The sequence below is a fragment of the Anser brachyrhynchus genome, assembly GCF_964034855.1.
Source record: "Anser brachyrhynchus genome assembly, chromosome: 3".
Classification (NCBI taxonomy): Eukaryota; Metazoa; Chordata; class Aves; order Anseriformes; family Anatidae; genus Anser; species Anser brachyrhynchus.
In genome coordinates this window covers 78552881-78567010 of record NC_137696.1, presented here as the reverse complement: position 1 = coordinate 78567010, position 14130 = coordinate 78552881, and the positions used below count along the sequence as shown (strand labels likewise).

The window sequence follows — 14130 nt, the reverse complement described above, 5'->3', positions numbered from 1 at the left end:
TTTGGTGCTTGCCTACTGCAAACCGTCCTCAGCCAGGAGAACCATGAAAAGGAGCTGTTTTAAAAGCCTGCGGACAAGAGCTGAACCTGGAGGAGATTATAAAGGAGAGGAGCCTGCGCCTAGAGATCAGCAGTGTCAGGGACGAGGGAAACTGAGAGTAAGGTTGGTACAGGATCGAGGGATTTATCTTTATGGGTTACTGTAGACGAAGACGAGCGAGCTCGGTGTTAAAAGCGGGTGGGATGTAAGCCAGCTCTGATCCAAAAGCTGCCTGGCTGCATTAGCACGGTGCTAAGCCCAAGCTAATATATCCGGCTTCTCACCAGGGCTTATTAGCTCGGGCTCAGTGCCATACTAACAGAGTCACAGGACTTGCAGTTGGCTGGGCACCATGCCTGCTCCGAGTGTGCCCTGAGCTCAGTGCTACATGCCTGCCGAGGAGCACCAGGAGATGCCTGGAGCCCTGCCTACACCACGATGCTGCTCGGGTGGAGGAGGCCAGGCTGGGAAGGGGCAGGAGGGGATGGGGGCGTACTGCCCTCTCTCAGATCGGGAGGAAGAGGGGGAGTAGCTGAGGAACCAGGAGGAACTGAAACCGGCTTGGTGAGAAGACCCAGCACAAGGAGTCTGGGTGTGGGAGAGGAGATGGGAGTGACTGGAAAGGGAAAAGGGAAACTGCAAGAGGGTAGGGGAAGGACAAGAGGAGGGCTTGCTGGGCAAAGAAGCTGATCAAAAGTGCACCGAGGTCTGAAGGATGGGGTGAGATGGGAAGACAGGAAGGGAGGAACAAACTCCACACTAGCCCTGGAACGCAACCACCGACAGCAGTTGTTCCTCTGCTTCCAGCGGTCCCCTGGGGAAGCCAGCCAGCAGAAGTGTCCTGTCCCAGGGCTAGTGCTGGCCTTGCCAAAATAAAATCTATATCATTGCTCAGAGCTGGGTCTGTCAGCTGCCCTTGCAGAGGTCTGTCCATGGCAGATGAGTATCCTAGCTCCGCTGGTGATCTGTGTGGGTGTTGGTGTGATGCCAGGTCATGGGATCTCCACTTTTGCTATTTACAGTTTTAAAAATCAGGAAACTAAACAAAAAACTGTTGAAAAAAAATTACTAGAATTTCAAACTCAAATTCTCCAGAGTTTTTAGGTTGTTTGCCTAACCCCAGTCTGATCCTTTTATGCATTCTGATACAGTTGTTAATTACTCATTTAATTACTGTTGTTTTTTTCTTTTTACCAGTTACTTGCCTCATTCAAGCATGAGACAAGCTTGCTAGGGTGGTGTAATAATACGTTGACTTGAAGACACCTCTTGCCCCCATCTCCTTCGCTGCAGTGTAAGGAGGTATAAAGGCAGCTGCAGGAAGAAGCGCTGCTGCAGGGGAGCTCTGCTCCAAGGAACTCAGCGCTGTTTCTGCCCATGATTCTGAGTAAGATTCACAGCCATTCACCTCCACAAAGCATTTTGTAGGTGCTCATCAGTTTTGGTGTCTTCTGGGTGTTCGACTCGAAGCCCTGCAAAATACAGATCTGTCATGGATGCCAGTAAGAGAAACGCTTTGAACTGGGAAAGTAAAGCACATTGCTGAGTAAATCAGCTGCTCTGCATCCCAAAATTAATGTCTGCTTTTGATGTTAATGTCATTGTGTCTCTGTACCCCTTCCGCTGAGCAAGAAGAGCAATAATACCTTCATCAGCATATGGGGGAGGTATTGTGAAAATCAGATTAGTCATTATTTGATATTTGTGAGGCATTCAAGGAGTGCTGTTGTGATGAACAAAGTGGAAAAATACAAAACAAAATTGCTTAGTTTGCCTTCCATTTGAACAGTTTGCAGTAAGAGGAAGGCACTGGGCCCTTCAAGGAGAAGAAGGAGAGAATAAATCTGGAAAATGACTTTCTAAGTCAGCACTCTTCTTTCTAAACACCGAACGAGGAAGAGATCCGGTGGAAAAGAAGGTTGTGCTTGCTACACCAGGAGGGCAGGATGAAGTTTCTGACTTATTCTCTACCAAACATTGGAAAGAGTGCCTGGTTTTGCACGAGAATAGTCTCAATTTCCTGTATTTTGGAGCGTCTGTCTCACTGCAAAGCATGGCTTCTTACGTGAGGCTGCTGTCTTGCAAGGCGGATGGCTCACGTTGGGTTTTTGTAGAACCTTGATTCAGCTTCAAGGAAGGAGGAATGAAGAAGCAGAAGAGTGAACTTCTGGCAGCTGAAACCCTCCTTTCCCTGTGTTTGAGCAATCTGAGCTCTTATGAAACCTTTTGAAATCTCAGTTGCTGATGTCTTTCTGACCCCCAAAATTATTCTTGTGCAAATGTTGACACCCAGCAGGGATGATATCACTGACTTAGGAAAACACATCTAGCTTATCAGAAGCTGCAGGATTCCAACAATGTACTGGCAACACCAGCCTTTCTTTTTTTTTTCTTTTCTTTTAATTGTTTGCTGTTAGTTGGCAGATGGTATTGTGAATCAGGTTATGCATATCTGAGGGTGCAGAATAGTTTTTCGGTTCATACAAAGCTGAGCCCGTGTCACATACCAAACTGGTTTTATCCTCTGGTCTTCTGCGCGTGAATTTTCTGTGAGCTTATGATTTTGCTATGTTTGCTAATTTTATGTTGACAGTTTTAATTACACACTCCCGGAGTGTATAAACAGAACAAGAACTAGATATGACCTAGAAGTAGGTCTCAGTGCAAACAGGCATATTTTCCAATTGAATACAGGCTTTGTGTAATCTGCTGAGTGGGTTGGACCCATAGCTCACCGAAATCAAAGGACATCAAAGCTTCTCCATCGACTGCCTTTTCAATCAGTCCTTAATTGTTGTCTTATTGCTGATTCTGACACTAAATTTCTTTGATTTGACTGCTGAAGGAAAGAGAAGTGAAAGTGGGGGGGAAAAAACATCAGAAAAATTTCGAGGCTGGGGCCTCCTGTGTCATGCCATTAGACAACAGGCAGGGAAAACGGAGCAATAACAGCCCACTGCTCTGCGGACACGTGTAATGCCAGAAGAGGACTTTAAATTTCATTTTACATCATTTTACATGTTTTTAGAGTTACGAGGTAATTCCAAAAATAAAAACGTATTTTTGTGCAGTATGGGTACTGCTGTGCATAACAGGAGGAAGCTGGCATCTAAGAAACTAGTGGAAAACCAGAACAGTCCAGTTGGCCCAAAAGTGACAATTTTGAGCTCTGCTGCTCAGAGTTTGGGGTTTTGCTTTTTAAATTAAAGGCGTGGCCAAGTGTTCATTATCCCTATGATAAAAGCGGTAAAAATAGGTGCAAAACGGCTCTTGTGCAATGCTGTAATTTACCTTTATTTTAAACTGGCTTACACATCTTAATACATTATGACAATCAGAATTATCAGGCCACCAGGCGGAGAGGAGTTTGTTTTGTTAATTGCTCTTGTTAAGCCTAATTACAGAATGGGGTGGAGTGGATGCGAGGGGAGGGAGGAATCTGCTAGCAAGAGGAAATTCTCAAATCCTCGGAGCGGTTCCAGGCAGTGCGTGCCGGGCAGCGAGGGCGCGGGTGCGTGCTGTGCGTGCGCGGGTGTGCAAGTGTGCCCGGCTGTGCGCAGGCACCGGGACCAGGGCGAATGTCAGGCTTTCCCTGCGGACTAACATCCCGAGATGCATGAGCTGGAGGTGGGGACCCGCTCTGCGTGGACACATGAAGGTACAGCTAAACAAAGAGACGGGCTGTGGTTTCCTTTATGCATTAACTCCTTGCTTTTTTTTTTTCTTTTCTCTTTTTTTTTTTAGTTTTTCTTTGAGTGATGTAAATTTCTTACTTTGCTGTTCTATTGTGAGTTTCGTGTTCAGTTGAGTGTCAGATTGGTTTGCTGATGTGACAAGCTCTGACGTTACGGGGTTGCCGGCCCAATGTCGGTGTACATAGCTATGGGTTGGTATCCCAAATCCCTTTGAACCATCTTCCGCATGGCTGCAGCAGAGAAGTGCCACCCCAAAACTGCGTCGTTTTGACTTTTCAATGGGAAGCGTGCATCCACAGAGCCCCTTCTGCCCAGCAGGATTTCGTTTTGTTTGCGTGCCCCACATTAGGCTGCTGGTGACACGCCGGGGGCTGTGCCTGCCCTGCTCTGCCAGCCCGCTCGGCATCCTCGGGAGCCTCCTGGCCAGAAGTTTCTGATAAGGCGGTTTGGAGCAAGCAAAATGTAAAGCCGGCGATGATATAACAAATCTGTGATCTTCTCTGGGGTATGTTACCTGACTTGTTTGCTGCCAAGGTGGTTTTATTGTTTTGGCTACTGGGCGGAGGGAGGAGACTAGGAGAGCAGAGGAGTCACGCTTTTGTTTTGTTTAATTATAATGTATGCTTTTAATAAAACCTTTTAGTGCCGGGAATTAAATGGCACTGCAGCGCTGCACAAGAAGAAAAATGCTACTGCTGTCGTAGCTGACAGCTGAGTGGTTAGGTGGCCAGCGTGGGGCTGAGCCTCAGGAGCCCTTTCTGTGCTGGCTGGAGATACTGCTGGGTAAATGTGTTTACTTTTTCCGTAGTATTTATACTAGTTAATGTGTCGCACTAGATAAATCTACTTCCTGAGTCCATCTTTCAGCTTGCTCTCTCCCCTCCCAATTGACAAATGGTTTGAGTTTGACACTGTTTTATCAGTCGAGCCCCTGCTGGGTGCTGCATGCCTGCTAGGTTTTGCTTTATCGTGAAAAGTGAATTATCTGCAATATTTTGTTACCATCTAACTAGCAGTTGGCAGGCTTTCATAGAGGAACTGATTTGGATTTCAGCAAGGGGAGGCTGTTGTCTTTCTCTGCAAAGCCCCGTTGTTGCTCTCCAGGAAAACAAAAGATCCCGGAGCTTTCTGCACCGCAATCTGCTGCTGTCCCACTTTCAAGGAGGTGTTTTGTTTGTTGCGGCAGCTTCCTATCTGAAAATGATAAATCGGCGGACGTGTGCGCTGCTCTAAACCTCTGTCTCCAGGGCTTTGTGTTCACTTAGGGTAAAATACATTATTTTGTGGTAGCCTCTGGTGTGATTTAAACTTCATTTAAAGATTACAAAGCAAAAGGGAAAGCATCAACATCTTTAGCAGTGGTAGTTTGATGAGGAATAGCTGTCAGGAGAAGAACTCTACTGACTTACCTCAAGTGGGTTTCAAATGCATTAGGGATTCATTAATATTAATAGTAGAACGGACATTTCCTGCATTCGTTTGACATCTTCCACTCTCTCCTTTTTTTTTTTTAAAGAGCAACTTGGAGTGCAGTTTTAACACTTATTCAAGTTAATACAAGGATGATAAGCTAAAGTTAAACAGAAGGAGACCCCTGAGTGTGTGGGGTCGGTCTCTAGGAGTCCTGGAATTTGGTGCTCTGCTTCACAGAAAGATTGTGGTAAACTGCGGGGCAGTTTGTGAAACGGGTCCACTGGGTCCAGTAGGAACCAGAAGAAACTGGTGTGAGATCCCAGTTCTGGGAGGGTGACTGGAGGGTCGCTATCAAAGCGGCATGTGAGCGTTAATAACCGTATAGATTTCTAAAGCGAGCACGGTGGCAGCTTGTTTGTATGTTCAGGGGTGAAAAAAGAAAAACCAATCCATTTTTCAGTCTCAAAATGTCTTGTGAGATTGGCTGGACGGTTTGGTATGAAAAATGAGTGAATCTAAGGTAAATTATATTTGTTTTCTATCTTTGAAGTCCAGTGATGCACATTTTTATCATTCTGTTCTGTCACCAGTAGGATTCCCAGCCTTCTCCAACAACAAAAAAAAAAAAAAGAAAAAGAAAAAGAAAAAAGGGAATTTGAGAAAAACACCAAATACCTTTGAAACGTAATACAAAACCGGGAACACTGTCAGCACCAGGAGGAAACACGTAATGGTGATGATCGTTTTTCAGTATCTTGCCCAGCACATCATAGTGCGACCCTCTGGGCCCTTCAGCTAGGGAGAGCTCCTGGCAGCAAAGCGAAGCAGGGGCTTGCTTGCCATAGAAAGCGTAGCTGAGAGCTGCAGCCCGTGAAACGTCAAAGGAAAAGTGTAAGTCCGCACAAAGCGCCTCGTCTGGCAAAACTGGTGATGCAGCAGCCAGAAATACAGCAGCGCACACGAGTTTGGCAGCTCTTCCTGACAGGGTGATTTGAATTGTCGGTGTGCGTCTGCTCTACTTGTTGAGCCTAATGAAAAGTACAGTTTAATCACTGGTGTGCCAAATTGAGCATGATTAGCTGTTATTGCAGATTAGTGCATTGTCTGGGGCTCCAGAATTATTGATCCGGGTTCTGTGTGCTGATGTTTTCCGTGCCCTCTGCCGTAACCTCTTCTTAATGCCTCGGGGAGGGGAGCAGGGAAGGAGAGGAGGAGGAGGGAAGTCCAGATGGGAAGAAAACAGGTCCTGAAAAGACCACATAGGAACTAGGTCAGGTACTCTGGAGATTAAAGAAGCATGCTTCATCCCTGGACGCAGGAGGCAGGGACAAGTAGCATACAATTACGAGGAATTAGAACGGCAACAAGTAGTGCAGATTTATCAGCTTTAATTGTCTATTGTCAGGACAGAGCCCTTCTTGTAGATCAGGCGCTGCCAATGCTTTAATACCTCTAATGGACTCTCTATTGTGGGATTATCTCTCCTAAGGACAATGTCTTTCTTTCAAACTAGTTGTTTTGGGAGAGGGAAAAAAAAAAAAAAAAGAAGAAGAAGAAGGAGCTGCAGCCCTAGGTTTTTTCTCTCTGTGGCTTGTCCCATTCTGCAGGAAGTAGCCGAGAGCCCAGTGCTGCTCTTCTTTCAGCAGCACCGATTCCTGCAGGGGAGCCGAGAGATACCTATTGAACATTAACCCCCTTTGCTCCACCTTCCCCAGCAAGCTCCTCCAGAAACAATAGCGGGTTGATAAAGAGCAGATAAGCAAGGACACAGGGCTTAAGAATCTCTCGGCTATCTTTATTTTAAAAGCTTTCCTGGGTTTTGCAAAGTAAACATTACAACATTTAAAGAAGGATAAGGTGTCAACTGTTTAATGAGAAGTGGTGTTTAATAGCAGAGGAATTCTTCCCTCCCCCACGCAACACACAGGTATGAAAAGACTGTTATTTCACCACTGTGGGCTAGGAAAGGTGGAGAAATGACAACTGTACTCTGAGAAGCTTAAAGTGTGGTCAGTCTGCCCGTCCCAGCCAAATTCCCTAACCAGTGACGTGCTGTCACTCTTTTGAATCCTGTGGTCCTAGGTGCGTGGTAGCAGCATTGCTGGGTCCGTGATAATCCGTGGATAAATATTTTCATTTCCACCGTATGCACTTTGTCATGGTGCGGAGCTGTTGTTTTCGTTAATCTGTTTTGAAATGTGCTCCATGGCCAGTCCTTTGTCTGAGAAGAGTGGCGTGGTTCCTCCACCCATGGATCTCACCCTGCTTCAGCTGTGCTCACCAGCTCCACGCAGCCCAGCAGCCTGGGGAGCACTTGAAATGAAACCAGAACGGTGCAGGGACAGAGTCTGAAGTTTCACCATGGTTCACCATGGTTCAAATGAGGATAGGAAACCCCAAAAAGTGTCAGGAACGTCAGGTTGGGAAGAGGCAGGCGAGTTGAGTTCTTGCAATTAATTCTGAGCTGGCTTTGTTACTTCAGATTGCTGTGAGGTGGGTGCAGGGCTGACAAGTCTGACATACTCATAGGAGTGACTCTTCTAATACATATATGCACGTATAGCATCCCATCCCTCCTCCATAACACGTGGAAATTAGGAAAATTTCCCAAAACACACCTCCTTTATCAGGCTTGTGCTCTGACACCAGTGAGGTTGGTAAGTGGTTGGAATGGGCCAGGCTGTTTTAATTCATTTTCCCACGGGTTCGGTTGCTACAGGCAGAATATTCAAAAATTTGGAAGGTAGATTTTTGTGCTCGTGTTTTCTCGTCCAGTATAAATCTGAGTTGATAGAAACACATAAAGACAACACAAGTGTTGTTGTGTGGGCTCCTGGCTGTCATCCCTACTCTCCCAAGACCACTATTACTCCCAAGTGTGATGGGAAGGCTGCTGGTCACCAAAAGGAGACCATCTGTGGTCATCACTGTGAGGCATTTCCCTTCTCAGAAAGGTCAGGGAGAAGGCTCCTTACATTAGTCAATTCTCCTCTTCCAGACCCTGAAGTCTGTTGCCTTCTCCTACTCTTTGAAGAAAAAAAAAATAAAAAATAGTGCAATGACAAAGCTGCTGCTGGTGGTTTCTCAATACCTTCACCCCAGCTTGCCTCCTGGGAAACAAGGGCGAGTGGCTTCACACTGTTTCGTCTTTGCTGCCTGGCTGTGTTCACAGCAACGAGAAGCCCAACTTCTCACGGTGACTTCTCACCCTCCTGATAGCATGCCCAGACAGCCTCAGCTCCTTTTCCTCAAACGCGAGCCTCAACAAGAGGAAATGGCTGAAGTTTACTTCTCGCTTCTGCGTGCTGCAAGGCTGTTTTTTCCATTCGGGGAGGGCGGTTTGGGCTTATTCAGAAGTCATCTGAACAGTATTTTAATACGGCCTAGCTGGAAACAGAAAGGGATATGGTATTTTAGTTCAGCTCCTTTTTTTCTCTTTTTAAGGAAAATTTCCGTAGAGGTTAAAAGAACAGTGAAATCAAAGGAGCCACCAAGGCTTGCACTAGGCAGTAGCTGACAGTGCAGCCAAAAGATCTGCTCATGCTATTGCATGGCAGAGACAAAAATAAACGTAAAGGCATTTGGAAGTGCTAGGAGGCAATGACCAGGGTGCTCTGTAATTAAAGGCAGTCCCTGAAAGCTGCATGTACTAATTCAAAAGCCTCCTGGCTACAACATACACCACCCCAAATGCCCTTGCAAAAACCTTCATGTAGATTCAAGCGTAATTTTAATTTCTCTCCTTATAGGCAGTCCCATGCTGGAGTAGTCCAGGGCATACAAAGCCTCTGAGATCATATCTGAAGCCTATAGGCTGTGTTTTGCAAAGGTCAGGCCACCGTGTGAGAAGGCTGCAACTCATCCCGTCGCACAGTCTCTGGGATGTGCTGGGTGTCTTTCCCTGGGCTCTGGCAGTGGCCACGTTTTCAGAACCGCGGCCCCGAAACGTGAGCGTATCTCAGCACAACTTGAAAGAGGCTCTGCTGCGAGTTTTCTTTCTCAGTTGGCTTTTGAAAGATGTGCAGTCGTGCGACTACATCGTGTACCTTCCCCGAGTAATGACCACAACTGGTCCCCAAATGTTTACCAGCACAAGGATGCCTACATGCAGGAAGTGGGAAAGGGGGGTGGGTCTGGTAGTTACCCTTGATGTGGTCAATCTGCCACTGACCTTGTTTGGGGAAGGGGAAGGGGAGGATGTGAAAATGAGACTGCGCTTTAATCTCTCGTGTGCATTTTATCTCCCCTCCGACTTTCTGAAGCAGTTTCATCTATTAGAGCCAGCTCCCTTCCCTCCTTCTTCCCCTCACAATTACAGCTCTCGCAGGCGCAGGGAGAACAGCAGCAGCAGCAGCAGCTGAGGCTGAGGCGCGCTGGCTTGTTGTTGAGCTGAAGTGGTGATAGCATCAAAGGAAATGGATGGGGATTTCTGAGATCAGAGCTGTTAGGGCCATTCATGATTTGTTGCCAGGCTGAAAGCTGCTGCAGAGAGAGCTGCCTAAGAAATGCTGATTAATAAGGTAATTGAGGTTTTCTATGAGCGAGAAGGAAAAAATGAAAATGTGACTAAAAATGTTCTTTTCTGAAATGAACAACATTTTGAGATTGCACATTCCAGACAATAGCAGCTACTGGTATGAAAGATTTTTATAAAAGAGCAGAAAACTGCTGGTTGAGTAGGGCGTCTTTTTATGTTTCTCTGTTAAGGAGGAAGGTCAGAAGGTCAATCTATATATTTCTTTAATAGCAGAGGTTCTTTTATGATTCTGACTTCGGCACACATTCTTAGCAATTTGTTTCTGTCTCTTCTTTCTTGATAAACTCACTTTTATTCCAGATCAGACACCGCTAGGCTAGCCCTGCGTGCCAGCGAAATCCCTTCTGCACCACTGTAGTTCTGGGCTCAGGCTGCTCTTGGCTTCGCTGAAACACCTGGAGCTAATTTCGGGCTAGCCTCAGAGTGTGCCACGGAGTTATTTGAAGTCCGTGCGCTGCACGGGCTGCACTCGCCTCCCCTGGCCCTGGGGAGAGATCCGTACTGACCTGCGATATTGGCATCCTCCTGTCGTCCTGATGGATATTTCGCCTCATATGATCTGATCTGTTCTCTGCCTCCTCTTCTCCTCCGGCCCCAAAAGCATTCTCAGTTCCTTGAAAGAGAGATTTGCTTTTCTCCAGCTTTCCTTCATATTAAGAAGATCAGGCTCTGAAGGAAACGCATCAACCCTTTTTTTTTTTTTTTTCTTCTTGCCCCCCCTTTCTTTTTTCAAGCTAACAGGGAAGTGAAAAGCTCTGAAACAGCTGCCTCTCAAAGTGAGACTATTTTTTGGTAAAATAATCACCTTCAGTATGACTACATTGTTTTTCTGTTCTATGCGGTGTGACTCAGCATCAGTTAATTAACCCAATCAAGTAGGCCGGATTTCTCTCCTTTAATGAATGGTTCTTCCTACTTCAGAGCCTTCCTAGACCTCGTTTTGGATGTGCCTCGGTTTTACTGTGTATATCCAATTACGTTTCTATCCCGCAGCCCAGCGCTCGGGCCACCTCTCTTGTGGAATTGCGCAGGGGTGGAAGTTAAGCCAGGACACTCGCTTGCGAGCAGTTGCCCTACTTATGTCTGCTGCCACGAGCCCTCCTGTGCTAGAGCCTTCGGAAGGTCTTTACCCAGATATACTATTCTCGGCATCGCAGGCCAAAAATGGCAAGTAAATCCTTTTCGCCCGTCTTTTTATCAGGGGGAGGAGGAGCAGGTTAAGGGAAAGGGATGTGTGTACACCTGTCAGAGACACTGACAGGCATCCGGCTGCGTAAAACGTGCTTTTCCCTTCTTTCTTTTTCCTGTAAAGAAACGCATAACGTCCCGATCACCCCAAAATAGAAGCGTGCGTTTGTTTAGAAGAGGAATGTGAAACAAAGTGTTGGGGAAGCAGTGAGAAATATGTTTGCAGACGTGATACGAGAAGGCAAAGGAGGAGAGTTGCCTTTGGGTGAACCAGCTCGTGTTTGCAGTGGGCTGTGGATGGCTATAAATGGAGTTGTGCATCATTGTTCCTCTGGGCTGGAGGATTCCTCACTGAAGGGACAGGACCACTGAAGGAAGTAAGGCATCTGGTTGTTGTGTAATGAGAAGCAGGAATGCTCTTAATAATAAACAAACAGGACATTGTATGCCATCATCACAGGATGTCCTTCCTTCAGCCAACATGCTGACTTGGGTCGGAGGAAGAAATGGGGTTCAGGGTCCGCTAATTACTATACCACCCCTCCTTCCACGGCCAGCATGCTCCCAGATCATCCCTTGCCTGTTGCCTTTCACAAGGACCAGTGCTGGTTTTCTTTTTTTCTTTTTATCACACTGCAAAAGAGGTGTCAAGTTTTAAAATGCCGCCTGCTTTGTCTTTCTCTCCCGAGCTTCCCTGTTGTTATGTTGGGAGAGGGAGATTTTATTTAAAGGAAGAAACGGAGGGGTTTTTCCTCATCCCTTTCACAAACGTTGATTAGAAGGAGGGTCTAGAAAGGCATAAAATCAAAACAACGAGACTCCTGGAATGGGCATATCAAAGCTCTGTAATCTCTCAGATTTGACAGTAGGGGCTTTAAATCAGAGTTTCAAACCCTCGCTCTGTAACCTAGAAGGCATTTGGAGGTGCAATTTTTAGAGCATCCTGTATACTTAAAGGCGGGGGGGGGGGGGGGGGGGGGGGGGACGGGGACCTTTGGGGCTGTGAGCTTCAAACAGCACGGGAAAAAAAAATGAATGTCTGGCAATAAAAGGGGTGTCCCCGTGTGGGGAAGGGGTCCCCGCGTGGGGAAGGGGTCCCCGCGTGGGGAAGGGGTCCCCGCGTGGGGAAGGGGTCCCCGCGTGGCAAAAGCAGCGGCGGCGCCCGGCTCTCCCCTGCCGTGCGGTCCTGCTGGCCGGGCAAAAAAAAAAAAAAAAAGAGCAAAAAACCTCCGAAAAAGGGGCAAAAGGAGCAAAGCGATCCGCGTTTGCCCGGCTCGGCGCCGAGGGCTGGGGCTGCAGGTATCGCCCCACCTCCCGCGGGCGGCCGGCGGCGCACCAGCCGGGCGGCTCATTGGGAAGCCGGGGCAGGGAGGGAAGGGGAGCGGGCTGCCGAGAGCTTTGCTGTCGCACTCAGCCCTCCAGTGTTTCCGAGAGGCAAAAGCAGCGAGCGCGGCGGGCAGCACCTGTCTGCGGCGGGAGGAGGAGCGGCAGGGAGCGGAGGCGCTAGGTGTGAGTCAGTCTCCCGGGGACCCAGCGGCTGGAAGGAAGGAGAAATGTTTACTCGGTAGATATGAGCCAGGCTCGCCTCGGACGGTGGGCTTCTGCGGGGAAACGCTCGCCGACTCAGCCCCGGTAAGCAGCGCGATGCCGCCGAGCCGCCGCCGGGCTCGGCCCTTCCCGGACCGGGGGGGACCGGGGGGGACCGGGGGCCGGGGGTCGGCTCCCCGCCGGGACGAGCCCGGTCCCGGCTCCCCGAGCTCGGCGGCGGCTCCCCGGGGATTTTCTCTCGGAGCCCTGCCCGCCTCGGCACGCTGCGAGGCCGCCGGTGCTGTCCCCGGGGGGGCAGCGCCCCCGGCCCCCTCCAGCCCTTGCCCGGCGCCCCCCAGCCCCCGGCTGGGGGCTTTGGGAGCTCCTCGCCCCGCCGTGCCTCCTGCCGGGAATTTGGCTGCCTTTGCCGAGAAGGAGAAAAAAATAATAAAAAAAAAAGGACAGGAAAAGAAGGGAAGAGCTCGCCTGCCCGGCTGCTCGCTGTTCCCGGTGCAGGCACGGAGTTTGGTCCTTTATTTACCTTGCGGATACGGCGTCCTGCTACCTGCCCGGCGCTGTGCGCCCTCGCACAGCTTTTGCCCCGGCCAGAAAGGGGCAGGGGAGGAGGACTGGAAGGAATTTATCTTGCGAGGAATCCTACTCAGTGCTTTGAGCGAGTAATTCTCGGAGGCGCCGTCAAAATCAAAAGGGATACAAGAACTTTTTTACTTTTTTTTTTTCTCTTTTTTTTTTTTTCAATTCCCCCCCCCCGGCTCTTTTTCTTTTCTTTTTTTTTTTTTTTTTTTGGTCCCCGGGAATATGTTGCAGTGCTTTGTGAAGGGCTGTTGCTGCAGTGATGCTGGCAGGATGTCGGCTCTCTCAGCCTCCCATGCCAAAGGATAAGGGGACGTCAGGAGGAGGAGGAGGGGGGGGCCAGGTTGTTTTGAAAGTTGTTTGTGTGTTGAAAGCCGGTGGGAAAGTTCAGGCTTCCCCATTTGGAAAAGGCAAGGCTGGGTTCCGCTCTTCCAACATGCGCTTTCCATTTTTAGCTTCATTCAGACGCAGACAGCAGCTCCTTTCCTCTTCCTCTCCTTGTTTGTGACACTTTTCTGAGGCAGCCTTTCCACAGGCAACTAAGTGGTCTTGCGGCCATGACCCCGCGTTTTCTTCGGCATGGAGTACTTTTTTTTCCTCTGAGGCATTAAGGAGAGGCTCTGAAAAAGGTAAAGCAGTTGTCAGCCTGGGGATTTTTTCCTCTTTTGTTTTCGTTCCCTCCTCGTTATTACCGAGGCTGGCATTTTAAGGCGCTGCTTCAGTCAGAGCAGCTTAGTTTACACTGCTTTTTGGCTATTACTCAACTGTACCAACTATCCTGCGTACGCTTTTAAAGTGTCACAGACTACTGTATTAGTCACGCTGTCTCAACGGAAACCACAACACTGAAGGACAATGAGGATTAAAGGCTGTTTTCTTATTTTCCAGGCTGCTACACAGTGTAGCTCGGACGCTGTGAGTTTCAAGAATCTGGTGAAAGGGAGAGAGTGGACAATGAAAATGGACATGGAGGATGCTGACATGACTCTGTGGACGGAAGCCGATTTTGAAGAGAAGTGCACGTACATTGTAAACGACCACCCATGGGATCCCAGCGCCGACGGAGGCACCCTAACTCAGGCAGAGGCTTCCTTGCCAAGGAACTTGACTTTCAAATACGCATCGAACTGCAAAGAG

At 48.3% G+C, this 14130-nt stretch overlaps 1 protein-coding gene across 7 annotated transcripts in view; it reads left to right on the top strand.

Moving 5' to 3' along the window:
* PRDM1 (PR/SET domain 1) overlaps positions 1-14130 on the top strand; it is a 111396-nt gene that overhangs the window by 74131 nt on the left and 23135 nt on the right. For 4 of the 7 annotated variants that reach the window (XM_080586976.1, XM_080586975.1, XM_080586977.1 and 1 more), the window contains one exon: positions 13882-14130. In XM_080586976.1, coding sequence (XP_080443102.1) covers positions 13948-14130 — 183 coding nt within the window. In that variant the 5' untranslated portion in view covers positions 13882-13947. Of the gene's footprint in view, positions 1-2486; positions 3698-11964; positions 12505-12566; positions 13623-13881 lie in introns of those variants that run through there. The other 3 variants (XM_080586973.1, XM_080586974.1, XM_080586979.1) reach the window with 3 other exon arrangements.